This window comes from Athene noctua, chromosome 1 (genome assembly GCF_965140245.1).
Source record: "Athene noctua chromosome 1, bAthNoc1.hap1.1, whole genome shotgun sequence".
NCBI classification, from domain to species: Eukaryota; Metazoa; Chordata; class Aves; order Strigiformes; family Strigidae; genus Athene; species Athene noctua.
Genome location: NC_134037.1, coordinates 256,793,821 through 256,820,212, shown reverse-complemented (window position 1 = coordinate 256,820,212; position 26,392 = coordinate 256,793,821). Strand labels below are relative to the sequence as shown.

At 51.1% G+C, this 26,392-nt stretch overlaps 2 protein-coding genes across 2 annotated transcripts; both read right to left on the bottom strand.

Annotated features, from left to right (window-relative positions):
• Positions 1-19: 19 nt before the first annotated feature.
• On the bottom strand, positions 20-11,893 carry LOC141958695 (coiled-coil domain-containing protein 81-like). Its single transcript, XM_074901563.1, has 10 exons — positions 11,532-11,893; positions 11,302-11,363; positions 10,637-10,793; positions 9,811-10,067; positions 9,399-9,484; positions 8,941-9,062; positions 8,235-8,352; positions 7,578-7,701; positions 7,324-7,473; positions 20-1,809 (listed from the first exon to the last, which is right to left on the bottom strand). The coding sequence occupies exons 1-10, from the start codon at positions 11,659-11,661 to the stop codon at positions 1,807-1,809; spliced, it is 1,209 nt and encodes a 402-aa protein (XP_074757664.1). The 5' UTR covers positions 11,662-11,893; the 3' UTR covers positions 20-1,806.
• Positions 11,894-19,653: 7,760 nt separating this feature from the next.
• On the bottom strand, positions 19,654-25,906 carry LOC141958685 (coiled-coil domain-containing protein 81-like). The gene is made up of 10 exons (XM_074901555.1): positions 25,335-25,906; positions 25,105-25,166; positions 24,440-24,596; positions 23,614-23,870; positions 23,202-23,287; positions 22,746-22,867; positions 22,040-22,157; positions 21,384-21,507; positions 21,130-21,279; positions 19,654-19,860 (listed from the first exon to the last, which is right to left on the bottom strand). The coding sequence occupies exons 1-10, from the start codon at positions 25,462-25,464 to the stop codon at positions 19,717-19,719; spliced, it is 1,350 nt and encodes a 449-aa protein (XP_074757656.1). The 5' UTR covers positions 25,465-25,906; the 3' UTR covers positions 19,654-19,716.
• Positions 25,907-26,392: the final 486 nt, after the last annotated feature.

The following is a 26,392-nucleotide window of genomic DNA, read 5'->3' as shown; positions in this document are numbered from 1 at the left end:
TTGGCAGGAGTTAAGACAGGCAGTGGGTTTTGTCTTTCCTAAATCTTTTGAAATGCTGTATTTTACCCACAGCGACCCGTGCTTGTTTTGCCTTCATTTGTACCGGCTGTTCCTTTAACTTACTAGAAAGGAGGGAATGATAATACGCTACAAAGCCAAGGCATGAAAATTGTTACAGTTATGAAAACAGATCAAAATACTCGGAGGTTTCCTATTGAGATGCGAGTCTTAAAAGGCAATTCTGCGGTCTGGCTCCCCGCCAGTACCGAGTGGATTGTTTGTTTTTGTAACGGGACCCACATACGGATCAGCCTGAGGTTTTACCCTCGGCCGTGACAAATCCTTGTGCCTTCTGTCTTTTAAAAGATAAAGTGAAAGGTAGAACAGCTTTCTTCATTCATCAGCCTAGATTTAACTTTTCAGAGACTCTGGGTCAAGATGTTGGGATGTGTGGAGAAGTGAAGCAAGATCTTTTGGAAATAAACCGTGAGATAATTTCTTTTGGAAATTGGCTTAATTTTACTTCTAAGCAGCAAGAGCTGTCACTTATGCTGCCTCTTTCCTCCTCAAAAGCTGCCCAAGCTCTCCACAAGCTGTATGGAAAGGAACCACCATGGATGAATGTCCACAACACTCCAGTGTCTAATAGCTGAACGCTTCTAAGGAAATGCTCTTTTCAAGTATAATTTTGTTGTAGTTTATTTAAGCTTCACAAGTATGAGAAACAACGGGCGGCCAGTCCAGCCAAGGTAGCTACAAATTAGGTTAATTCTGCCCCGCTGCTGGTTTTGATGACAGGACAGTGTCCTACTCTGTGAACTCAGTCCTGCTTTCTTCACTTTGGCAAACTTCCCGGGGAAGACGATGTGAGTTTGCATCCACAAGCAGCCGCTCTGCCAGGTCCAGGCAGAGCTTGTGTATAACTATGTTTTAGATTATCCAGACAACTGGGGGGTTATTTCAGTTGGAGAGGTGGGGTTTGTGGGTTTTTTGTTTTGTTTGTTTGTTTAGCAACAGCTTCAATTCATGTGAATTTGTAGCACATACTGGTAGCTGCTTGGAGTATTTCAGCTCAGTGGTGCTGCACTAATGTATCTTACAACAGTTTTCTCACCTGAGCTGTGTGCCCGAGATCTGCGCTTTTGGCAGGCCAAGCAAATGAAGGGGAAGCTGATAATGCTCTGGTCTCTGCTAAGGAAAGAAAACACCTTCTTTCACTTAAGATTTCACTAAGCAATTTATTTACTTCACAAGCTCAATATGCAAATATGTATTAACCAGGAATCTAATCCCAGAGACTTTACAGCCCGTCAGCCATCTCACAGATGTCAGTGAGACTGTTTAAAAAAATTCTGAAAGACGTCTTCAGGAACAGACTTTGGGATAGGCTGGGTAGGCGTTGCAAACCTGAGTGGTTTGGTTGCCCACAGGCCTCACCTTTTTATTCCAAGTAGTGTGAAATGCCACAAATCTGACCTGCTGGTGGTATTCACTCGTTTGTGGTGCTCTGCTCCCTTGTAGATGGTGACCTGTGATGCTCAGCAGCTGAGCATCATCAGCCTTCTTGGGTGAGATCTTGTCTCAAACCAGTGGGAGAAGCAGCTCTGTGGGTGTCAGCTGGGCTGGGCTGGTATAAAACTGGCGTGGCAGCCTGCTCCCGATGCTGCCAGGCTGGGAGGGTTCTTGCAAGAAGTTGGGGCAGGCTCTAGGAGTCAGCCTAACTGAGCAGCAGCTGCAGATGTTGCTTCAGTTTAGCCTCTATTGTGCAAAAATTCCTTAAAGGAGGATTTTCAGTTTGTAGGAGCTTCACTAGGAAAAAAAAAAAAAAAAAAGGAAAAAAAAAAAGATAAGTTAGTCTAAGTATTCTTCGAAGTACTGCTGCATTTCTGCCAGAGGGTGTATTTGAGGAGTACCTGCTATGGGAAGTCTGCTAAGGCTGGAAAGGGGCTAACAATGGCTGGGTCGATCCCGGCAGTTTTTCCCACAGCAGAGGCCAGACAAAGGACTTCTGTACAACCTGGGAGGAGCGGTGGAGCTCCTCTCCGCGCTGCGGAGGAGGCACCGCTACCAGACCAGGGATTGCCATCTAGCGGAGCTGCATCCTTTCTCTTCTTTGTGCATGTGTGGGCTCTTTCTGTTGCCCTTGTTGCCCCCAGTTTGAATAGTGCAGGCACTGAAAATGCCACATGAGCGTCTCACTCAGAAACACCCTTGGGAAATTGCTTTCACCGCTGAAACACTGAAGAGCATCATCTTAAGCATCTGTAAGAATAAAACCTTTTGTAAACGAGCAAGATATTTTGGTTTCTCTGGTGCACTTTTACGAGTTCCTGTCCCTAGGAACTAAAGCTGAGCCTTTTCAGCTTTTCTGTCTTAAAAGAAGTGTGTCTCTTTGAATGGAAGGGGGTTCTGTTTGGTTGGATCAAGGTCAGACTATCAAACTAGTTTTACAAAGTCTGCACTGAGTTCCTCAAATACACTAAATTCCATTTTGTTGCTGGTGTATTTTACACATATTATCTGATTTTACAGGACATTTTGGTGGAAAAGCATATACATCTTAATAATTTTTCATGTGCTGTCAAGGATGATAAAGGGGAATAACAAGAACCCTGTGTTCTCTTTTTAAGTGAGTGACTCTTACCTTTCCTTAACAGTGACTTGCTGATCAATAACAAAGGGTTCACCATGAATAGTTATTACTGTGTCTCAATATTTTGTGACTTAAACGTTCTGGGTCTTTTCCAAAGCTGCTTCAAGAAAGCAGAACGATTCCTTTATTCTCTTTGAAACAGGCTCACTAACTATTTAATGACCTGACCTTGAGATTGCTCTAATACAGCCTGACCATCGATGATGAGTCGTCTTCGATGAGCTTAGGTAGTTGTTCAAACAATGTTAGTAAAAAAGATACAGAAGTTTATTGTAAACTCTTTTTGTTTTCTGACTTTTTGAATAAACTGCTTTTGGCAACAGTGCAAAATCTGAAGGTCATTCTGCAGTTATTGGCAACAGGAGGAAAAAGGTGGTAGAGCAATTCTGTACTGATGTGCACACAATTAAGATGGAAATGTGAGAGTTCAAGCCTACAGACCAGACTATATGAAATGAGAGTTGGGAATGCTTTTAGGATAGTTTGATATTGACTGAAGACTGCAGCCTGCCCTCTCTGCAAATAAACTCAGCAAATAAACTCATCTCTCATTTTTAAGATTGGTAAACACTTGTTTAAAATCCAGTGGGTTTTGTAACACGTCTACGTAAAAGAGTAAAAATAGAGTGTATTGCAGTGACACCCCCCCTCCCAAAATCTGTGTGGGTAAAGACTGGCAGAGGCTTGCTGAAAGGTGCTGTTATGAAAGGTGAGGGGATCACTTCTATTTTATGTGTTTTATAATATTTTTCAGTACCTCACTGTAACGTTGATTATCCTTGGTGACTCCCCTCCCTGGTAGAGAATTTCTTCACTAGACTGGAGGTTTTCAGCCTTTTATGCTTTTTGGACCCTCTCTGTGTCAAATGTAAATGCACTGGCACTGTCAAACTCTTATTTTTCGTGGTGATTTTGGTTGTAAGCCACAGACCCACAGTTGTTCAGAGATCACAGACTCAACATCACCACATTGCTGTCCATGGAAAATTTTTTTAATTACTTGAATTGCCGCGTGTAGGATTTGAGGAACATGCAGCATTTCTCAAATGATCCTTCATCTCTCCTCTGAAATGGGGGAGTCGTGTCTGTCTTAGGAAATCTCCGTGACCCTCCCAGAGGCAGCTAGAACTTCATGCTTTACCCTGTTCTCCCTCCAGGTATTCCCCAACAATGCTGGGCATATAAGAAAATCTGGATTGGTCTGTAATAAGGGAAGGAGGACAGGATTCAAGCTTTGTACTGATGGGTTCTGGTGCTCCTGTTAGTGCATGTTCTGTGTGTTAGGGTGTCTCCTCCTGAGCATTTTAGGCTGCCTCAGCCTTAGCAGCTAATTGTTATTCAGTCTGCAGCCTCTGCTGAACAAGTTCTGGCAAATCCTGCTGTGCCAGCTGAAGAGGGGACTGTCCCCATTTGCTGCCCTGTTTCTTTGCCATCCCTTGGCTGTGTGTACTGAAGGGAACTGTGCCTGTGCCTCCGTTACTCCACCCTGTGCCCAGTGCCCAGCTCCATCTTCAAGGATGGTTTGAAGTGATCTGGGGGTCGTACCAAGTAGCTCAGAAATGGCTGGAGTTCAGCTCAGCCGCTTCAGCCACAGCTCAGCTAAGCAAATCTGTGCAGACTGAGAGTTAGTTAAACCTGAGAAACTGGGTGACATCAGTATTACTTTGCTAGCAGCTGTAGACAGGGAATACTGATTTCTGATTGAGTAGAAGGTGGGCATTATCATTACTAAATTTTTTTCTGTTGTTCAGCTTTATACAAGATACAGGCCCACTGCTTAGACCTCTGTGTGCCTCCACAGTGGTGAAAATACAGTGAATGATTTTTAATTTGATGTTGCCAAGACATTCTTCAAATGTAAAGAATTCTGACACAGGCTGCTGGACAAGGGATAATGGTACAGGAGAGGCAGTGGCCCAGATTTTATCTCTTCTCATTTTCTTGACTGCAGACTGTGATACAGGCTTTTCTATACTACAGGGTAAAGAGTGAGTTTACAGGAACTGATGCGCATGACCCATTTCTCTGATATGTAGCAGACATGGCCCTTTCTGCAGGTAGTTGTGCAAACCTCAGGGAGAAGAGCTTGAGCCTGTGCTGAGTGTACTCAGGTCTCTGCTGTGGATTCAGGCTGAGACAATGCTGCAGGGTGGCCTTGAGAGCTATGCTGGACCCTGCCTTAGTATGACATACAGAGTATTTCCTTCTCCTGCCGTGTCTTTTTGATGTGTCCAGCTCCTAAACTAGCTGGAATGCTTCTCTGGGTATTGAGACTGAGCACCCTGAAAAGTGTTCTTTCCTTCCAACAGTTAAATGTGAGGTTCATAGCGAGAGCCCTGGAAATCTCAGTGTGTTTCCAAAGCAATCTGCAGGAGTTACAGATTAAAAAACCGTTTATTGTTCTGTCTGCTGACTATATGAATACAGCCTGGGGGAGTGAGTTGAATTGGACTCTTACAGATCTTGTTTGAATAACATCAGCCAGTGTTACAATTTTGTGATCAAATCCCCTCCCAGTTCTAGCAGTCCCTTCCCTGTCAGTGGTTTGTCAGCTTGATTCGTTAGGTCTGGAGTAAAGAGCCCTGTTCCCAATATACAGAGAGCAGAGATCAGATGGTAAAATCGGGTGTGAATTCTAAATAAAAGGGAAAATCCATCTTTCTACCACCATTTTTCATCAGCGGATAACTAATAAGGAATAATTTTTCGCATAGTAACACTTCGCAGTAGAGCTGGGCTTTGAAGAATAGCTATAATTGCTTCTCTGCACTCAAATAATTGGATATAAATCAATTACCACCATTTTAGGTATTTGAACAGCGAACCTCACTCTATGAAGAAAAACCTTTCTTTCCTGTTTAATAGCCAGACCTTTAGCTTCTTTGTTTATCCACATTGTCTGGGACAAATGAGTCAAACTCAGTCATTAATTAGAGATTTTATCAAGATTCTCCTGTCAGGACCAAAATGTCAGCACACCCTTGCAGTGCGGGCAAGACAAGTACCTCCAATTTGCACACGAAGTCAAGCCTTGTGAGTAAGAAGCCTCAGAAAAGGACTTGGAAGAGTAGAGGTTTAATTTGGGGTGGCTGCTTGTAAGAATATGCCTGGTGTGCTAAGCATGAATGGGATGATCAGATAACCTGAATTGTATCCCAGAGTAGTCAGTGACTGATATTTTTTCTGGATTAGTTGGCCCTTCAGGCCTAGAGCCAGCTGACAGAAACATCAGGCACAAAGGCTGAAGAAAAATCCGGGCCAGAGGAGCATGGCCCTGACTTCAATCTAATTTATTTTTATTGTATTGCTCAGAGACCTTTTGGCTGTCTGAGCTACACGCTGGCTCCTGGATGCTGGGGATGAGCCGGTGCTGCAGCCTGCCGCAGATGCTCCCATCGATGCCCTGGCTTGGCTGAGAGATGGGCCCTGCTGGGGAAGGGAGAACATCTTTTAGTATGGGTCAGATGCTACCTGACTGATGCAGACCAGCTAGGATTATAAATAAGATGCATTTTTGTTAAATAAGAGGAGAGATATGAATGATGAGGCAAAGAGGAGTGAAAGTTTTTCCTGGCAGAGGTAATTCAGATATCAGTCAACTGCTAGGCTTAGCACCATGTTAGGATGCCACAGTGATCCTTTCTGGGCTTGAAATAGGTATTAATATTGCCACATTATTACCTGTACTGATATATTTTTCTTGTATTTATGCTATTTTTGTCACTGCTTTCAAATCACCTCATTTTTCAAAGGAAGAGAAAAAGACACTTTAGGAAAGAGGACTTGTTCTGCTGCTGCTGAGAGTAAAAGTGGGAGCAAAAGATCAAATGGAAAAATCCAAAATTATATGCTGTAAATTAGAAAGTACCCCAATATTCAGCTTGTGTTTTTCCTTCGCTGATTTAATTTCTTTTACTAGTTAATGTGTCCTTGTAGGGCAGCGACACAGCAATTTCTGATTTCAGTAAGGAGTGACTCTACAGGAAGTTTTTCTTGTACAAGATTGGACAAGAAAATAATATTGCCACTGCTTCAGTCCCTGGTAAAATGTGATGTATCACTGAAAGGACCTTCTCGGCTAGGCAAAAGCTACGGTTAGAAGTCCTCTACAGCCCTCAAGTGGTTCGCTTTGAATCCTGCACGTTGGGAAGACAATGCCCCAGCCTTGGCAAGGAAGCTCCTAGGGCAGGCATAGCCTTCCCTCCCAGAAAAGGCACCTACAGAACTTGGTGTGCTCTGGCCAGCCTTCCCCTTCCTTTCCAGCTCTACGAGCCGCGGGGAGGATGCGGCTTCAGCTTGCCAGCCTACGTTTTCGGCTACGGGGCAAGCAAAAGCACAGAACTCATTGGTGGCACAAAGCCAGGAGCTGTCGCTCGACAGCATGGCAGGGGTTTGCCCACGCTCAGGACGGTTTTTCCTGCCACTTTTTGTCTCCAAGAAAGTTAGAAGGAAAGGCTTCAGCCCTCAGCCTCTGGAGCCAAGGGGAAGACGGCTTTCCCTGAATGGGCTTGGAAGGAGCCCTTGTCCTCAAGGGAGGAGGAAGAAGAGGCTGGTCTTTCTCCTGGAGGGAAGCTTACAGATCAGACTCAGAGAGGGTAAAGGTCTCTGCACAGGCACCCCCTGGGCAGAGAAAAGTTAGGTTTTGGGGTGCTTTAAAAGGCTTGACATACCCAGACACTCCGTGCCTCATTCCTCTCCCTGCGAGCCTGGTACTCTGCCCGAATGCGCTCTTCCTTTCTTTCATTTTTCTGGAGCCGCTCCTCAGCCAGCAACGCCTGGAGCTTTCTTTCATCCCGCTGCATGCACAGGGAGTGTACTGCCTGCCGGGAGGAAAAGCATGCAACGGTGAGAGAGATGTTAAAGAAGGAAATACACGGGATCGGTATCCATCTGACACGGCAGGCATGCCGTCCACGGGAGTTACCTGTCCTGCTCTGCGGTGGCCCTCGTACACTGGGGGTAACGTTTGGGGCCAGGCTGTAGCAGAGGGCTTGCGCTTCCCCTCTTCTCCCTTCCTTGAAGAGCTCTCCTCGCGCACTGCCGGCAGCCTGCAAGCACACAAGAGGGGAGTTTCTGCTATGGCTTGTGCTCACCAGCTGGGTGGTGCTTCGGCAGCTCTCTGTGTGGATCAGCCCTCCTCTCTTCTCTGGGCTCTATGCCAAGGAGAAGCTGTAACCCAAGCTGTGGCACCAGGTCCCCCGTGAAGCAGAGTCCAGGTGCCCAGATCCAGACCCCCTCCAGAGGAACCTTTTCCCTTGCCAGTCCCTGAGCCCTGCTCTCCTCTGACCAAAAGAGGAGGGAGGCTCCCTTGCAGCTCTGGAGAATGTGAAGTCAGCTGCAGCCTTCTGCTGAGAGCTTCTGCAGGCACTTTCCAACAGGGCTTCATGCTGGCAGCAGGGGCAGGAGAGCAACCCCTGCAAAAACCTGCTTTCTGCTCGCTGCCCAGCAAGGAAAAGGGGTTTGCCAGGACACATGACAGTGGTTTTGGAGTTCACCAAGACCCTCTGTCCAAAGACAGGCTGTCGCTGCCTCAAGGACCAGAGCCCTGGGGTTGCCTCCTCCAGCTCCCCACCAGTCTCACCTGAGAGGCTCTGTTGCCCTGGCAGCCTTGCCCAGCTCTCCTTCCACTGTCAGCCGGGGCAGTCTGGCCGGAGAGAGACGTTCTCGGGAGAGCAGCCGGCGCTTGTCAGTGAGAGACCCTGTAAGAAGGCGACAGAAAGGCTCGTCAGAGCAGCCCCTTGGTGACCACGCGGCCAGGCAGGGACCGAGCCTCCCTGCATGCCAGTGGGGAAGGGGGCTAGCAGAGGGGCACAGGGACACTCTTGCGTGCCAATGTGTGCCTGGAGATTTCTCCCTCTGAACCTTGCCCAGCTTTTCCTTTCTGTGGCCCGACAGTGCTCCCACTGCCCTTTCTTTCTCCCTTGCATTTCACAGGAAGCGAGCCTTGGGTCTCTGCTGCTGTCGTGGCCCCAGAGTGTCCTGCTGGGCACATCAAGCCCACGCAGGAGTTGTCAGGAGACAGGAGATACAGGAGCCCATTGCAGAAGGAACCTGAGCGTTACTGAATGCAACTGGAAGCGCTGGGCTGCCCCGCCACCTTGGTCCCTCCCAAGGCCCTGCACAGCTACTGGCACAGGGAATCAGTCGCAGGAGGACCTCATCCTGTACAACGCACAGCCTTCCAGCCATGGCTCTGACCCCTTGCCCTTAGGAGAAGGTGCAAAAGGCAAGAAGGACAGAGATGTCTTGCAGGAGCCATTGCTGCCAGGAGCCAGCTCTCACAGTACCTGATCTCTTAGCCTCTTCCTCCCTCCTTGCTTCTCCCTTCTTCTTCTCCTCCAGCTGCCCCTTGTGTGTCTGGAGAGGCCCTTCCCTGGCAGCCCTTCCAGGTGATAGGTAGAGCCCGACCCTGGAAGCAAGAAAACAACACCAGTTTGATTCCAGGGTGCCCCCTCCCAGGCTTGCAGGGCTTTGGCCTCGGTGCCACCTTCTGAGAGATGCTTGCTGTGGGTTAGGAAAGGAAGGGGCAATCACTAGCCCGTGGGCTGTGCTGTGAATACAGCCCTGTTCCGAGAAAAAAAGGAGCAAGTGTGAAATAATGGGGGATCCAGGCCTTGGGGGAAAAAAAAAAAAAATCTCCCTTCGACTCCTTTTCAAGCAGTGGGCAAGCCCTGGCACTACCAGATGGCACAAGAGAAGCTGCTGACGCACTTAGCGGCCAAGGGCTGCGGACAAACGTACTCACCTGGGAAACACGAGGTCACTGCCAGAAGCCGCCTGGGAAGGGGAGTTCTTTCTGCCTGATGCAGCTGAATCTCTCGTCCCTGGCCTCTGCAGGAGAGAGACACCCAGGTGAGACCATTGCCAGGAAGGGATCCTGTTGTTAACCAAGGCAGCTGGCCTGTGGGCTGCTAAGGCAGCAAGCTGCCTTCTGGCAGAGCTCCCTGTCCTCAGCGTTAACCCCTCTTTATTAGGAGCAGGAGCTGCACAGTGAGCTCCTGCACCTGGGTGATAACACTGCCTGGCTTTGTTCAAGGGCAAGAGGCAGCTGTCTCAAGCAGGAGGCGAGTCAGACGCACGGGGAGACATCACTGCCAGTGGCCTCTCAGGGCATTTCCCAAGAACCCACGGCAGTGCTGGCAGAGAGAGACACTCACGCTGAGGAAAGATTTCAGCAGGTGGCCGGTGCTATCCAGAGCGCGAAGAAACTCTGCAGAAAACTGCATTTTGACATTTTTGTTCTGGAAGCGCAGGCAGCCAATGTCCTTGAAGATGAAGTCCACGTTCTGCTTGTTTGCCAGAGTGTAGGACAGAAAAAGCAGGGTCTCTTGAATGCAGCGCTGCACCGTGTCCGGAGGAATGCGGGTGTCCAAGGACACTGAGGTGTAATTCAGCAGTACACTGGGGGAAGCATCTAGGAAAAAAGAAGCAAGGAGTGAAGTAGCTTTGCTCAGGTGGACGACGGGCAAATGTGGGCAGCTGCTGAGCCCACGGGCAAAGCTCTGCTGCAGAGTTTGTCTAGCATACTGCTGTGGTGCAGCCCCAAAATGCAGTGTTCACAGCCTCATGCCGTGCCCAGCTCAGAGCACTCTCCAGGCTGGGAGGCAACACTGGAGAGAAGAGAATCCCTGAAAAGACAGTGTTCCGAGGGCCTGGCGCCCCACACTGGTGGTGCATCACTCGTGCCACAGCACATCCTCCCTCTCGCCAGCCTGCACCTGCAGCTGTGCTGGCTGCCATGAGCAGAAGCAACAGCCAGTGCGGCCATCAGGGGCCAAACAGTGCCGAGAGGGACCTTTTCAGGAGCTGCTTCTTGGCAGACGGTGGAAGGTGGGGGCCTGTCTTTGCCTGTGAGGAGCTCAGGCTGCTGTAAGGACCTTCTGAGGGAGCTCTAGGCTCCTCTCAGTCCCCTGGCAGCAGCAGTTCAGCATGTACCCCAAAGGCCCTGTGAGAGAAATCCATCGTGTTCATCTGCCTTCTTACCTGGAAAAATTCCTTTCTCATACTGGAGCCCGTGAACCCATGCAAAGTTCTCCGAGAGCTGGAAGATGGGCCTCTGCATGGGCGGGAGCTGAGAGCTCCTCATGGGCAAAGAGTATGGAATAAGGCAGAAGGTGCCCAGCCCAGGTATTGTGACACCCTGAAAAGAGACCAAAGGCAGAACGGGGCTCAATCTTTCTGAGATGTCACATAGCTTCTGCAAGCAAGTGATGGGCTGTTGTAGCCCAGCTTATGGGGAAGGGGTTGGACGGTAGCAGTGTGGAGAGCTTTGGAGATGTCCCCATCCATCCTTTTTCACCTCCCTCCAGTTTGCTCTCTCAAGAAGAGATGCCATAATAAGAGCAGAGCAACACCCTCAGCTGGGGAGGACCCCTCAAGGGCTTTCCAGCAAGTAGGGGAAGCCTGGAGAAATGGCTCAGGCTGGATGCTGGGCTGCCCACACTGGTCGTGGGCAATGAGCAAGCTGCCGGCAGCATGGATAAGTTCCTTCCGCTGCAGCTGGACTCTTTGTTTTGTCCCGAGTGTCAAGGCAGTAGTAGCCCACGGGCTACCTCTGGGATGTTTCTTCTGCTTTAGGAGGTGTTTTGCAAGTTGAGCACTCCTGGGACAAGCAGGGTAGGAGGAGATGAGGCGATGGCAAAACCCACCTTCTTCAGCGCCATCTGCTGGCGGATGTAGCGGGATACCCCATCCCAAATTCTCACAGTGTCTGGAAAGCAAGAGAAAGGGAGTTCATGCTCTCTGTCAGCCCAAGGCACCAAGGTGGCCGGTGCCAGTGTCCTGGGATACACCTTCCCCCTCCCCAGGATGAACGCTGCCACAAGAGGGTGAGCCTGTCCTGCAGCAGCACTCATCACACACCTCCCCATGGCCTCACCATCATCCGAGAGGTGCATGAGTGTTGGAAGCATGAGGCGTCCACTACGCAGGATGGGAGCACTCCTGGCCTCCATCTGGCTCCAGACCTCCTCCACCCTTCGCCGAGCAGCTGTGCCACGCTGGTTCATTCCCTCCAGGTGCTTTCTGCTCCTCACTGCACGGTGTCTCCTCAAGAGTCAAGTGGCAGCCAGAGCAGCAGCCAGCACCTCTCTCCTGAGGGCCTTGGAGCCAAGTGTTGCTAGGTGACAATTGTCCTCATTGTCACAGCGCCCCCGCGTCACAATTAGGGGGGACTCCTCATGAGCTGGCCGTTGGGCCCCTCCAGGGCATCTGGGTTCCAGTGATGCTTGTCTCTCCCCTGGGGTCAGCCCACCCCCGGGAAGCCCCTAATTCTTGGGCTGCTGGAATGCATGAGAGAGAGGATCAAGCCATGCCCCTGCCACAGAGGGGCCTCTTTTTACCCTCTGGGTTTGTGGGTGATGTCTGTCATGCCTTGTAGGGATGAGCCCAGCCAGAGAGACAGCAGCCCCTGCCTGGCTCTCTGAGGACAACGATACCCCTGGAACATGGGGCACCCCAGCTCCCCTGGAGGAGGCAATGGCTGTTCTGGGAGACATCTAAAAGTGCCTCCCATGCCCGTGCCCTCTCCCTCTAAAAGTGTTGTGTGTGAGCCTGGAAATCAGCCCAGAGGCACTTCTCCTCTTCTGCTCTCTACTGCTGCTCCTCATCATTTGTGAAATACAGACACTAATGCCACAGAGGTACAGAAGGTGCCTTTCCGGCTCCCTTATGCCCATCTCAGACAAAGTTCTCCCTCTGGGCTCTGTCTCTTGCTGACCTTCTGGCATCCCGCCGGAGCTGCCCTCCCATGATGGGAGCAGTCTGCAGACACACAACAGGAGGAGTTTCCTCCTCAGCCTGTGCTCAGCCCAAGGTTACCCATGTGTGCAGCAGAAGGCATGGCTGCTGGAAAATGGTGCAATGCACAGAGCAGTAGCCTCCAGCTGTGCTGCTCAGCTGTGGACTGCTGCCTGGCGTGCTCAGATGCAGGCCTTCCCCTTGGGACAGAGAGACCAATACTGACACTCCACGGGACAGGCACCCGGGGGGGGGCATCCCTCCTCTCTTGACACCTCTATAAGCACTGCTGGGTGGTCCAAAATGCTGCTCTGGGTTCTTATGGGGCATTCTTGTTGGGAGGGAGGTCAAGAGAGAGCAATCTAGTGTGGGAAGAATTCCTGCCATTGGTCCTTCTCTTGTGCCTGCCACAAAGATGGCTTTTCCTCCAAAAAAAAGAGCCTTCTCCTTCCCTGAAGCCCCAGACCTCTGTGGCCTTGGGCAAGAGAGCTAACTGGAGGAGCAGTGCCAGGCTACAGGGTGGAGTCAATGAGTAGTTTAGGAAGAAGAGCGCCTGGTGAGCTTGGATGAAGAGGTGCTTGGTGCAGGACAGAGTGGGGAAGAGGTAGAAACCTCCATGCTCACTGTACTGGGTTTATGTGGCAAGGTTTTGGTAAGAGGGGGGCTGCAGGGGTGGTTTGTACGAGAAGATGCCAGAAGCTGTCCCCATGTCAGACAGAGACAGTTCCAGCCATCTCTAAGACAGACCTGCCACTGGCCAACCGAGCCCATCAGCAACCGTGGTAGCTCCTCTGTGATGATATACTTAAGGGGTGAAAACTGCTGCACAACAGTAGCTGGAGTGAGAACAGGTGAGAGGAACAACCCTGCAGCCCCCCAGGTCAGTGCAGGAGGAGGGGCAGGAGGTGCTCCAGGCCCAGAGCAGAGGTTCCCCTGCAGGCCGTGGGGCAGCCCATGGGGAGGCAGCTGTGCCCGGCACCCATGGAGCTCCACGGGGGAGCAGAGACCCACCTGCAGCCCGGGGAGGAGCCCACACCGGAGCAGGCGGGTGCCCGAAGGAGGCTGTGACCCCGTGGGGAGCCCACGCTGGAGCAGGCTGCTGGCAGGACCTGTGGCCTGCGGAGAGAAGCCACGCTAAGGTTAATGACAGAGAAGCCTCCACTGAAGTTTCTTACTTAACAGCAAAAGACAAAAAGCCACATACTGTTGGGTGAAAGATTTGTTCTTTTTGCCCTGGTAAAAATGGCTGAAAGAATACAGGGGAATGGTATGGCAACAAGCTAACATGCATTCCCTCGTCAGCAAGTACTGTTGGAAGGTGCAGCAAACACACTGCTGAAGATTTGAAGACCCCAGTATTAGAAGAATTTGTGGGAGGCCATGTGGGAGGGTTGCTGTGCAGCTGGATGAAAGTCCAGACGTTTCTGACATGTCTTAGCTTATGGTATTTCTTAGATGCTGTTTCAATAATGAAGTACACAGCGAGCTACTTTTTTTTGTGAGCTACTGAAGGAAAGATGTTCCAGAGAATCTATATTCTAAACATTAAATTTTTTCTTTAATAAAAATAATGTTTCATAGAAAACCTGTGCCCGTGTAAGCACTGATGGAGAGGCTGCTTGGACTGGAATTAAAAGCACCCTACAGATTGAGGGGTAAGGTTGCAGAGATAGCATGGCCCATGAAATTTATTCACTGCATCGCTGCTAGGCAGGCTTTTGCAGCAAAGAAGCTGAGCCAGCTCTAGGTTGCCGTGCCTGAGCTGAGGGCTGAACCAGATGGCCTGCAGAGGTCCCTTCCAACCTCAGTGATTCTGTGACAGTGACTCTGTGACAGGTGTTTTTTTTTTCCAGAAGCCATAGAACGGGGTTTTCATGCTCAGCGATGGGGAAAGTCAAAGTGTAACTGCTCAGCAGTGGTGATCTGTGACCGGGGAATGATCTCGCATGGTGGGCAAGAAGGCCCAACTGCAGAAGGGGTTTAGGAAAGGCAGGTCCTCCTTGGCTACCGTGATTTCCTTCTATGACAAGGTGACCGGCTTAGCTGATGAGGGAGAGGCTGTGGATGTTGTTTACCTGGACTTTAGTAAAGCCTTTGGCACCGTTTCCCACAGCATTGTCCTGGAGAAACTGTGCTCATGCCTTGGACAGGTGTACTCCTTGCTGTGTAAAAATCTGTCTGGATGGCCAGTCCCAGAGTTTTGTGGTGAATGGAGTTCAGGCCAGCTGGTGGCCGCTCACAAGTGTTGTTCCCCAGGGCTCAGTACTGGGGCCAGTTCTGGTTAATATCTTTATCAGTGATCTGGATGAGGGGATCGAGTGCAGCCTCAGTCAGTTTGCAGACAACACTAAGTTGGGCAGGTGTGTTGATCTGCTGAGGGTAGGGAGGCTCTGCAGAGGGATCTGGATAGACTGGAGTGATGGGCTGAGGCCAATTGTATGAGCTTCAACAAGTCTCAGTGCTGGGTCCTGCACTCGAGTCACAACAACCCCACGCAACTCTACAGGCTTGGGGAAGAGTGACTGGAAAGCTGCCTGGTAGTCCTGGTTCAGCTAGGATAGGGTTAAGTTTCTCCAAGCAGGGTGAAGGGATTTCCAGCCGGGTTATTCATACCACGCTGATGTCAGGTCCAGCGTGGCAGCACAGGAAGCTTTCCTTTGTGGCTTTTGTCGCGGGGAGCACACAGCGGGCTGGCTGTGTCCATTGCAGTATTTCTCTGTATGTCTTTTGTCTTGTTTACTGTTATTGCTGTTTATTGTTGTTATCATTGCTACTGTTGTTGTTCAGATTGTTATTTATCACACTGTTGTATTAAATCTTTTTTTATTTTAACCTGGGGTTTGTGCCTCACTGCCAGCCTGACTGGCTGAGAGTGGGGGAAGTGCAACGGCAACGTGCTCTCCGTTCCCGGCAGGGCTTAAACCACCACAGGGGTGGAAACAGACTTGGGCATGTTGGTCAACAGCCGGCTGAACAGGAGCCAGCAGTGTGCCCAGGTGGCCAAGAAGGCCAATGGCATCCTGGCTTGTGTCAGCACTAGCTTGGCCAGCAGGGACAGGGAAGGGATCTGACCCCTGTACTCGGCACTGGTGGGCCGCCCCTCGATTCCTGGGTTCAGTTTTGGGCCCCTCACTACAATAAAGACATTGAGGTGCTGAGCGTGCCCAGAGAAGAGCAATGAAAATGGTGACAAGTCTAGAGCACAAGTTTTATGAGGAACAGCTGAGGAACTGGGGTTGTTCAGCCTGGAGAAAAGGAGGCTCGGGGGAGACCTCATTGCACGCTGCAGCTACCTGGAAGGAGGCTGTAGCAAGGTGGGGGTTGGTATCTTTTCCCAAGGAACAAGTGATAGGACGGGAGGAAATGACCTCAAGTTATATCGGGTGAAGTTTAGATTGGATAGTTGGAAAAATTTCTGCACTGAAAGGGTTGTCAAGCATTGGAACAGGCTGCCCAGGGCAGTGGTTGAATCACCATCCCTGGGGGTATTTAAAAGACGTGTAGATGTGGTGCTTAGGGATACGGTTTAGTGGTGGGCTTGGCAGTGTGAGGTTAATGGTTGGACTCAGTGATCTGAAGGGTCTTTTCCAACATAAATGATTCCATGATTCTTTGAAACTGGCTGGGAGGATGAATGCCAGAGATAGAAGGACTCCTTGTAAGGGAGTGAAGTTTATCTTGGTGATGAGATACAAAAGAGCTCTAGCGCTGTCTTGTAGCAATCCTGGAATGCCGGTGTGCAGAGGGCACTTTTGAGTAGCAGACCTGGGCTGGGGGTTAGACTCCAGGTACCCCATGCTGACCTTCACAGGATTTGTGCTGGTGGTACAAAGGAATTGCCTTGTGATGCATCTTTCCAGACTCCGTGCAGACATATTTATAGAAGTAGGACTCTGCCTTCTGTGATGTTCTTTACTGTTTAATTATTATTATTTAAGCAAAAAAGTGTGTTTAATTCATTTCAAGGGGTACCATGAAAACCAGAGAGAGGTGAAAAAGGCCCAGAGGATGAGGCCCTCTCCAAAGCTCTCCACACTACTACTGTCCAACCCCTTCCCCATAAGATGGGCTACAACAGCCCATCACCTTGCTCGCAGAAGCTATGTGCCATCTCAGAAAGAATGAGCCCCATTCTGTCTTTAGTCTCTTTTCAGGGTGTCACAATACCTGGGCTGGGCACCTTCTGCCTTATTCCATACTCTTTGTCCATGGGGTGACCCCGATCTCCTGCACATGCAGAAGCCTGTCTACAAAGAGCAGATGAACACGATGGATTTCTCTTACAGGGCCTTTGGGGTACATGCTGAACTGCTGCTGCCAGGGGACTGAGAGGAGCCTAGAGCTCCCTCAGAAGGTCCTTACAGCAGCCTGAGCTCCTCACAGGCAAAGACAGTCCCAAACCTTCCACTGTCTGTCAAGCAGCAGCTCCTGAAAAGGTCCCTCTCGGCACTGTTTGCTCGCCGCACTGGCTGTTGCTTCTGCTCGCGGCAGCAGGGAGGATGTGCTGAGGCCCCAGCAATGCACCATGGGTGTGAGGCATCAGGCCCTTGGAGCCTGTTTTCAGAGACTGTCTTCTTTGCAATGTTGAGCCTCTTTGCTCTAATAGTCAGCGTTTTGGGTGTAGTTTTGGCTGTAGCACAAAACCTGACGTCCTCATTACTGCTGGCTCCATCAGGCCCTCCCTTCTCTACCAAGTAGTTTGCTATACATGAAGAGGCAACCTGTGACTGCTTCGTGTTTCAAGCTCATCCAGGCAGGAAACTGTTCAGAGTCTGTTATTCTGCTGGATGGGTGTATGCATGCCCACGGGTCCCACCCTGTTTGGCACTTGGTGCTGCTCTATTGCTCCTAATAATTTCTCAGGATTTCTCCATTTTTTTTCCTCATTACACCAAGTTTTTCTTTAGCATGGCAGTCCTATTCTCCATGCAGTGATTTTACTCTTCTCCTTCACTGAAAGACACTGAAGCTTGTATTTAGACACTTCATGCATGAAAAGACATTTGTGAATCTAGTGAAAATCAAAAGAAATGTCAGCCTAAGCAATTTCTCACTAAAGCCAAAAAAAAATTCCCATCAGCTTGGCTAGAACTATGTGAGAATCAATATTGCTTTTGTGGGATGAAGCAAGGCATTGAATTTGTCCCAAAATTTGATTTTCTTGTACCTTGTCACCTCTTACTTGACCATTATTATCTATCTATGTGGGCAAGTTCTTCTAGCTCAGTTTTAAAAATCTGTTTTTCTTGTTGCAACAGAATCTTGTTTGCAGTCAAAACACATATAATTTCCAGCATATAGATTATTTACTTTTTTTTTTTTTTTTTTTCTTTCTGTGGAGGAAAAATTGCTGCCCTGGAGGCTGACAAACTGTGGGAAACAGTAATGAGTTTATAGGAACTGATGCGCATGACCCATTTCTCTGATATGTAGCAGACATGGCCCTTTCTGCAGGTAGTTGTGCAAACCTCAGGGAGAAGAGCTTGAGCCTGTGCTGAGTGTACTCAGGTCTCTGCTGTGGATTCAGGCTGAGACAATGCTGCAGGGTGGCCTTGAGAGCTATGCTGGACCCTGCCTTAGTATGACATACAGAGTATTTCCTTCTCCTGCCGTGTCTTTTTGATGTGTCCAGCTCCTAAACTAGCTGGAATGCTTCTCTGGGTATTGAGACTGAGCACCCTGAAAAGTGTTCTTTCCTTCCAACAGTTAAATGTGAGGTTCATAGCGAGAGCCCTGGAAATCTCAGTGAGTTTCCAAAGCAATCTGCAGGAGTTACAGATTAAAAAACCGTTTATTGTTCTGTCTGCTGACTATATGAATACAGCCTGGGTGAGTCGAGTTGGACTCCTGAGTTGGACTATTATTCTCTAGTTGCATTAATGAGAAGAAGTTGAATGGCTGCGAGGGCTAACATCAGATAGCCAAGCATAAGAGGAACCTAAACCAATTTGTAATCACCTTCTATAGTTGTCATCATTTCAGTACCAAAATGCACTAACACTTTCACAAGATTTCACAATTAGAAGTCTTGAAGAGGTGGGCTGCTGTTTTGCAAGTCAAGCAAGCATGAAAACGTAGGTCTTAAGGTGCCTCCGCTTCTCTCCCTGTGGAGAAGAAACAGTAGTAGTAGCTAAAATTGTTACACAGTTTGAGATAAATATTAAAGGATATAAATGAGATACTGCATGAACATGTTTGCAATACACGTAAAAAAGCACTAAATACAATTTAAAATGGCCTTCACAATTTACCTGTGCCCATTTTCACATAGACTGTAGCGTGACAGTAGTGCTCAGGCCGATTTGGGGTTGCCACAGAGAGGAAAAAACGCTGAAGCAGTTTCAGGAATCCAGGCTGCCGCCGCGGCGCTGCTGAGGGGGCGGCCGGGGCTGCCCGGGCCCTCGGGGCCGGAAAGGGGAGGGAGGAGCACGGCAGAGCCCGTCGCACCGCGCGGCGGCGGCCGTGGGCAGGGCGGCCCCTCACAGCACACGGGCCGGGAGTCCGCCGGTATCGCCGCACCCTCTCCTTCCTCCTCTCCTCCTTCTCCTCCTCGCCCTCCTCCTCTCCCAGCGCCCGACGCCACAGCAGAGTTGCTGCGGGCACAGTGTGCGCTTCCCCCGGGCTCGCCGTGCCCACGGGGAGGGGGCGGCGGGAGGAAAATGGCGGCAGGGCGGGAAAGGCGGCGTGTGGCCGGCGGGGGCGAGGGCGGCCGTGGCGCCTCAGGGGATCACTCAGAGGGAATAATTTTTCGCATAGTAACACTTCGCAGTAGAGCTGGGCTTTGAAGAATAGCTATAATTGCTTCTCTGCACTCAAATAATTGGATATAAATCAGTTACCACCATTTTAGGTATTTGAACAGCGAACCTCACTATGAAGAAAAACCTTTCTTTCCTGTTTAATAGCCAGACCTTTAGCTTCTTTGTTTATCCACATTGTCTGGGACAAATGAGTCAAACTCAGTCATTAATTAGAGATTTTATCAAGATTCTCCTGTCAGGACCAAAATGTCAGCACACCCTTGCAGTGCGGGCAAGACAAGTACCTCCAATTTGCACACGAAGTCAAGCCTTGTGAGTAAGAAGCCTCAGAAAAGGACTTGGAAGAGTAGAGGTTTAATTTGGGGTGGCTGCTTGTAAGAATATGCCTGGTGTGCTAAGCATGAATGGGATGATCAGATAACCTGAATTGTATCCCAGAGTAGTCGGTGACTGATATTTTTTCTGGATTAGTTGGCCCTTCAGGCCTAGAGCCAGCTGACAGAAACATCAGGCACAAAGGCTGAAGAAAAATCCGGGCCAGAGGAGCATGGCCCTGACTTCAATCTAATTTATTTTTGTTGTATTGCTCAGAGACCTTTTGGCTGTCCGAGCTACACGCTGGCTCCTGGATGCTGGGGATGAGCCGGTGCTGCAGCCTGCCGCAGATGCTCCCATCGATGCCCTGGCTTGGCTGAGAGATGGGCCCTGCTGGGGAAGGGAGAACATCTTTTAGTATGGGTCAAATGCTACCTGACTGATGCAGACCAGCTAGGATTATAAATAAGATGCATTTTTGTTAAATAAGAGGAGAGATATGAATGATGAGGCAAAGAGGAGCGAAAGTTTTTCCTGGCAGAGGTAATTCAGATATCAGTCAACTGCTAGGCTTAGCACCATGTTAGGATGCCACAGTGATCCTTTCTGGGCTTGAAATAGGTATTAATATTGCCACATTATTACCTGTACTGATATATTTTTCTTGTATTTATGCTATTTTTGTCACTGCTTTCAAATCACCTCATTTTTCAAAGGAAGAGAAAAAGACACTTTAGGAAAGAGGACTTGTTCTGCTGCTGCTGAGAGTAAAAGTGGGAGCAAAAGATCAAATGGAAAAATCCAAAATTATATGCTGTAAATTAGAAAGCAAAACACAAGCAGACAGCAGCTAAAAGTACCCCAATATTCAGCTTGTGTTTTTCCTTCGCTGATTTAATTTCTTTTACTAGTTAATGTGTCCTTGTAGGGCAGCGACACAGCAATTTCTGATTTCAGTAAGGAGTGACTCTACAGGAAGTTTTTCTTGTACAAGATTGGACAAGAAAATAATATTGCCACTGCTTCAGTCCCTGGTAAAATGTGATGTATCACTGAAAGGACCTTCTCGGCTAGGCAAAAGCTACGGTTAGAAGTCCTCTACAGCCCTCAAGTGGTTCGCTTTGAATCCTGCACGTTGGGAAGACAATGCCCCAGCCTTGGCAAGGAAGCTCCTAGGGCAGGCATAGCCTTCCCTCCCAGAAAAGGCACCTACAGAACTTGGTGTGCTCTGGCCAGCCTTCCCCTTCCTTTCCAGCTCTACGAGCCGCGGGGAGGATGCGGCTTCAGCTTGCCAGCCTACGTTTTCGGCTACGGGGCAAGCAAAAGCACAGAACTCATTGGTGGCACAAAGCCAGGAGCTGTCGCTCGACAGCATGGCAGGGGTTTGCCCACGCTCAGGACGTTTTTTTCTGCCACTTTTTGTCTCCAAGAAAGTTAGAAGGAAAGGCTTCAGCCGTCAGCCTCTGGAGCCAAGGGGAAGACGGCTTTCCCTGAATGGGCTTGGAAGGAGCCCTTGTCCTCAAGGGAGGAGGAAGAAGAGGCTGGTCTTTCTCCTGGAGGGAAGCTTACAGATCAGACTCAGAGAGGGTAAAGGTCTCTGCACAGGCACCCCCTGGGCAGAGAAAAGTTAGGTTTTGGGGTGCTTTAAAAGGCTTGACATACCCAGACACTCCATGCCTCATTCCTCTCCCTGCGAGCCTGGTACTCTGCCCGAATGCGCTCTTCCTTTCTTTCATTTTTCTGGAGCCGCTCCTCAGCCAGCAACGCCTGGAGCTTTCTTTCATCCCGCTGCATGCACAGGGAGTGTACTGCCTGCCGGGAGGAAAAGCATGCAACGGTGAGAGAGATGTTAAAGAAGGAAATACACGGGATCAGTATCCATCTGACACGGCAGGCATGCCGTCCACGGGAGTTACCTGTCCTGCTCTGCGGTGGCCCTCGTACACTGGGGGTAACGTTTGGGGCCAGGCTGTAGCAGAGGGCTTGCGCTTCCCCTCTTCTCCCTTCCTTGAAGAGCTCTCCTCGCGCACTGCCGGCAGCCTGCAAGCACACAAGAGGGGAGTTTCTGCTATGGCTTGTGCTCACCAGCTGGGTGGTGCTTCGGCAGCTCTCTGTGTGGATCAGCCCTCCTCTCTTCTCTGTGCTCTATGCCAAGGAGAAGCTGTAACCCAAGCTGTGGCACCAGGTCCCCCGTGAAGCAGAGTCCAGGTGCCAGATCCAGACCCCCTCCAGAGGAACCTTTTCCCTTGCCAGTCCCTGAGCCCTGCTCTCCTCTGACCAAAAGAGGAGGGAGGCTCCCTTGCAGCTCTGGAGAATGTGAAGTCAGCTGCAGCCTTCTGCTGAGAGCTTCTGCAGGCACTTTCCAACAGGGCTTCATGCTGGCAGCAGGGGCAGGAGAGCAACCCCTGCAAAAACCTGCTTTCTGCTCGCTGCCCAGCAAGGAAAAGGGGTTTGCCAGGACACATGACAGTGGTTTTGGAGTTCACCAAGACCCTCTGTCCAAAGACAGGCTGTCGCTGCCTCAAGGACCAGAGCCCTGGGGTTGCCTCCTCCAGCTCCCCACCAGTCTCACCTGAGAGGCTCTGTTGCCCTGGCAGCCTTGCCCAGCTCTCCTTCCACTGTCAGCCGGGGCAGTCTGGCCGGAGAGAGACGTTCTCGGGAGAGCAGCCGGCGCTTGTCAGTGAGAGACCCTGTAAGAAGGCGACAGAAAGGCTCGTCAGAGCAGCCCCTTGGTGACCACGCGGCCAGGCAGGGACCGAGCCTCCCTGCATGCCAGTGGGGAAGGGGGCTAGCAGAGGGGCACAGGGACACTCTTGCGTGCCAATGTGTGCCTGGAGATTTCTCCCTCTGAACCTTGCCCAGCTTTTCCTTTCTGTGGCCCGACAGTGCTCCCACTGCCCTTTCTTTCTCCCTTGCATTTCACAGGAAGCGAGCCTTGGGTCTCTGCTGCTGTCGTGGCCCCAGAGTGTCCTGCTGGGCACATCAAGCCCACGCAGGAGTTGTCAGGAGACAGGAGATACAGGAGCCCATTGCAGAAGGAACCTGAGCGTTACTGAATGCAACTGGAAGCGCTGGGCTGCCCCGCCACCTTGGTCCCTCCCAAGGCCCTGCACAGCTACTGGCACAGGGAATCAGTCGCAGGAGGACCTCATCCTGTACAACGCACAGCCTTCCAGCCATGGCTCTGACCCCTTGCCCTTAGGAGAAGGTGCAAAAGGCAAGAAGGACAGAGATGTCTTGCAGGAGCCATTGCTGCCAGGAGCCAGCTCTCACAGTACCTGATCTCTTAGCCTCTTCCTCCCTCCTTGCTTCTCCCTTCTTCTTCTCCTCCAGCTGCCCCTTGTGTGTCTGGAGAGGCCCTTCCCTGGCAGCCCTTCCAGGTGATAGGTAGAGCCCAACCCTGGAAGCAAGAAAACAACACCAGTTTGATTCCAGGGTGCCCCCTCCCAGGCTTGCAGGGCTTTGGCCTCGGTGCCACCTTCTGAGAGATGCTTGCTGTGGGTTAGGAAAGGAAGGGGCAATCACTAGCCCGTGGGCTGTGCTGTGAATACAGCCCTGTTCCGAGAAAAAAAGGAGCAAGTGTGAAATAATGGGGGATCCAGGCCTTGGGGAAAAAAAAAAAAATCTCCCTTCGACTCCTTTTCAAGCAGTGGGCAAGCCCTGGCACCACCAGATGGCACAAGAGAAGCTGCTGACGCACTTAGCGGCCAAGGGCTGCGGACAAACGTACTCACCTGGGAAACACGAGGTCACTGCCAGAAGCCGCCTGGGAAGGGGAGTTCTTTCTGCCTGATGCGGCTGAATCTCTCGTCCCTGGCCTCTGCAGGAGAGAGACACCCAGGTGAGACCATTGCCAGGAAGGGATCCTGTTGTTAACCAAGGCAGCTGGCCTGTGGGCTGCTAAGGCAGCAAGCTGCCTTCTGGCAGAGCTCCCTGTCCTCAGCGTTAACCCCTCTTTATTAGGAGCAGGAGCTGCACAGTGAGCTCCTGCACCTGGGTGATAACACTGCCTGGCTTTGTGCAAGGGCAAGAGGCAGCTGTCTCAAGCAGGAGGCGAGTCAGACGCACGGGGAGACATCACTGCCAGTGGCCTCTCAGGGCATTTCCCAAGAACCCACGGCAGTGCTGGCAGAGAGAGACACTCACGCTGAGGAAAGATTTCAGCAGGTGGCCGGTGCTATCCAGAGCGCGAAGAAACTCTGCAGAAAACTGCATTTTGACATTTTTGTTCTGGAAGCGCAGGCAGCCAATGTCCTTGAAGATGAAGTCCACGTTCTGCTTGTTTGCCAGAGTGTAGGACAGAAAAAGCAGGGTCTCTTGAATGCAGCGCTGCACCGTGTCCGGAGGAATGCGGGTGTCCAAGGACACTGAGGTGTAATTCAGCAGTACACTGGGGGAAGCATCTAGGAAAAAAGAAGCAAGGAGTGAAGTAGCTTTGCTCAGGTGGACGACGGGCAAATGTGGGCAGCTGCTGAGCCCACGGGCAAAGCTCTGCTGCAGAGTTTGTCTAGCATACTGCTGTGGTGCAGCCCCAAAATGCAGTGTTCACAGCCTCATGCCGTGCCCAGCTCAGAGCACTCTCCAGGCTGGGAGGCAACACTGGAGAGAAGAGAATCCCTGAAAAGACAGTGTTCCGAGGGCCTGGCGCCCCACACTGGTGGTGCATCACTCGTGTCACAGCACATCCTCCCTCTCGCCAGCCTGCACCTGCAGCTGTGCTGGCTGCCATGAGCAGAAGCAACAGCCAGTGCGGCCATCAGGGGCCAAACAGTGCCGAGAGGGACCTTTTCAGGAGCTGCTTCTTGGCAGACAGTGGAAGGTGGGGGCCTGTCTTTGCCTGTGAGGAGCTCAGGCTGCTGTAAGGACCTTCTGAGGGAGCTCTAGGCTCCTCTCAGTCCCCTGGCAGCAGCAGTTCAGCATGTACCCCAAAGGCCCTGTGAGAGAAATCCATCGTGTTCATCTGCCTTCTTACCTGGAAAAATTCCTTTCTCATACTGGAGCCCGTGAACCCATGCAAAGTTCTCCGAGAGCTGGAAGATGGGCCTCTGCATGGGCGGGAGCTGAGAGCTCCTCATGGGCAAAGAGTATGGAATAAGGCAGAAGGTGCCCAGCCCAGGTATTGTGACACCCTGAAAAGAGACCAAAGGCAGAACGGGGCTCAATCTTTCTGAGATGTCACATAGCTTCTGCAAGCAAGTGATGGGCTGTTGTAGCCCAGCTTATGGGGAAGGGGTTGGACGGTAGCAGTGTGGAGAGCTTTGGAGATGTCCCCATCCATCCTTTTTCACCTCCCTCCAGTTTGCTCTCTCAAGAAGAGATGCCATAATAAGAGCAGAGCAACACCCTCAGCTGGGGAGGACCCCTCAAGGGCTTTCCAGCAAGTAGGGGAAGCCTGGAGAAATGGCTCAGGCTGGATGCTGGGCTGCCCACACTGGTCGTGGGCAATGAGCAAGCTGCCGGCAGCATGGATAAGTTCCTTCCGCTGCAGCTGGGCTCTTTGTTTTGTCCCGAGTGTCGAGGCAGTAGTAGCCCACGGGCTACCTCTGGGATGTTTCTTCTGCTTTAGGAGGTGTTTTGCAAGTTGAGCACTCCTGGGACAAGCAGGGTAGGAGGAGATGAGGCGATGGCAAAACCCACCTTCTTCAGCGCCATCTGCTGGCGGATGTAGCGGGATACCCCATCCCAAATTCTCACAGTGTCTGGAAAGCAAGAGAAAGGGAGTTCATGCTCTCTGTCAGCCCAAGGCACCAAGGTGGCCGGTGCCAGTGTCCTGGGATACACCTTCCCCCTCCCCAGGATGAACGCTGCCACAAGAGGGTGAGCCTGTCCTGCAGCAGCACTCATCACACACCTCCCCATGGCCTCACCATCATCCGAGAGGTGCATGAGTGTTGGAAGCATGAGGCGTCCACTACGCAGGATGGGAGCACTCCTGGCCTCCATCTGGCTCCAGACCTCCTCCACCCTTCGCCGAGCAGCTGTGCCACGCTGGTTCATTCCCTCCAGGTGCTTTCTGCTCCTCACTGCACGGTGTCTCCTCAAGAGTCAAGTGGCAGCCAGAGCAGCAGCCAGCACCTCTCTCCTGAGGGCCTTGGAGCCAAGTGTTGCTAGGTGACAATTGTCCTCATTGTCACAGCGCCCCCGCGTCACAATTAGGGGGGACTCCTCATGAGCTGGCCGTTGGGCCCCTCCAGGGCATCTGGGTTCCAGTGATGCTTGTCTCTCCCCTGGGGTCAGCCCACCCCCGGGAAGCCCCTAATTCTTGGGCTGCTGGAATGCATGAGAGAGAGGATCAAGCCATGCCCTTGCCACAGAGGGGCCTCTTTTTACCCTCTGGGTTTGTGGGTGATGTCTGTCATGCCTTGTAGGGATGAGCCCAGCCAGAGAGACAGCAGCCCCTGCCTGGCTCTCTGAGGACAACGATACCCCTGGAACATGGGGCACCCCAGCTCCCCTGGAGGAGGCAATGGCTGTTCTGGGAGACATCTAAAAGTGCCTCCCATGCCCGTGCCCTCTCCCTCTAAAAGTGTTGTGTGTGAGCCTGAAAATCAGCCCAGAGGCACTTCTCCTCTTCTGCTCTCTACTGCTGCTCCTCATCATTTGTGAAATACAGACACTAATGCCACAGAGGTACAGAAGGTGCCTTTCCGGCTCCCTTATGCCCATCTCAGACAAAGTTCTCCCTCTGGGCTCTGTCTCTTGCTGACCTTCTGGCATCCCGCCGGAGCTGCCCTCCCATGATGGGAGCAGTCTGCAGACACACAACAGGAGGAGTTTCCTCCTCAGCCTGTGCTCAGCCCAAGGTTACCCATGTGTGCAGCAGAAGGCATGGCTGCTGGAAAATGGTGCAATGCACAGAGCAGTAGCCTCCAGCTGTGCTGCTCAGCTGTGGACTGCTGCCTGGCGTGCTCAGATGCAGGCCTTC

What these genes read in the sequence shown, in the direction of transcription:
- LOC141958695 (XM_074901563.1), bottom strand. Translation starts at nt 11,661, where the DNA reads ATGAACCAGCGTGGCACAGCTGCTCGGCGAAGGGTGGAGGAGGTCTGG. An exon ending in GGAAGAGGCTAAGAGATCAG is followed by an intron (nt 8,353 to 8,940) that starts GTACTGTGAGAG and finishes GCCTTCTTACAG; the next exon opens with GGTCTCTCACTGACAAGCGC. An exon ending in GCCACCGCAGAGCAGGACAG is followed by an intron (nt 7,474 to 7,577) that starts GTAACTCCCGTG and finishes TCCTCCCGGCAG; the next exon opens with GCAGTACACTCCCTGTGCAT.
- LOC141958685 (XM_074901555.1), bottom strand. Translation starts at nt 25,464, where the DNA reads ATGAACCAGCGTGGCACAGCTGCTCGGCGAAGGGTGGAGGAGGTCTGG. An exon ending in CATGCACCTCTCGGATGATG is followed by an intron (nt 25,167 to 25,334) that starts GTGAGGCCATGG and finishes CTTGCTTTCCAG; the next exon opens with ACACTGTGAGAATTTGGGAT. An exon ending in AGCAGATGGCGCTGAAGAAG is followed by an intron (nt 24,597 to 25,104) that starts GTGGGTTTTGCC and finishes GTCTCTTTTCAG; the next exon opens with GGTGTCACAATACCTGGGCT.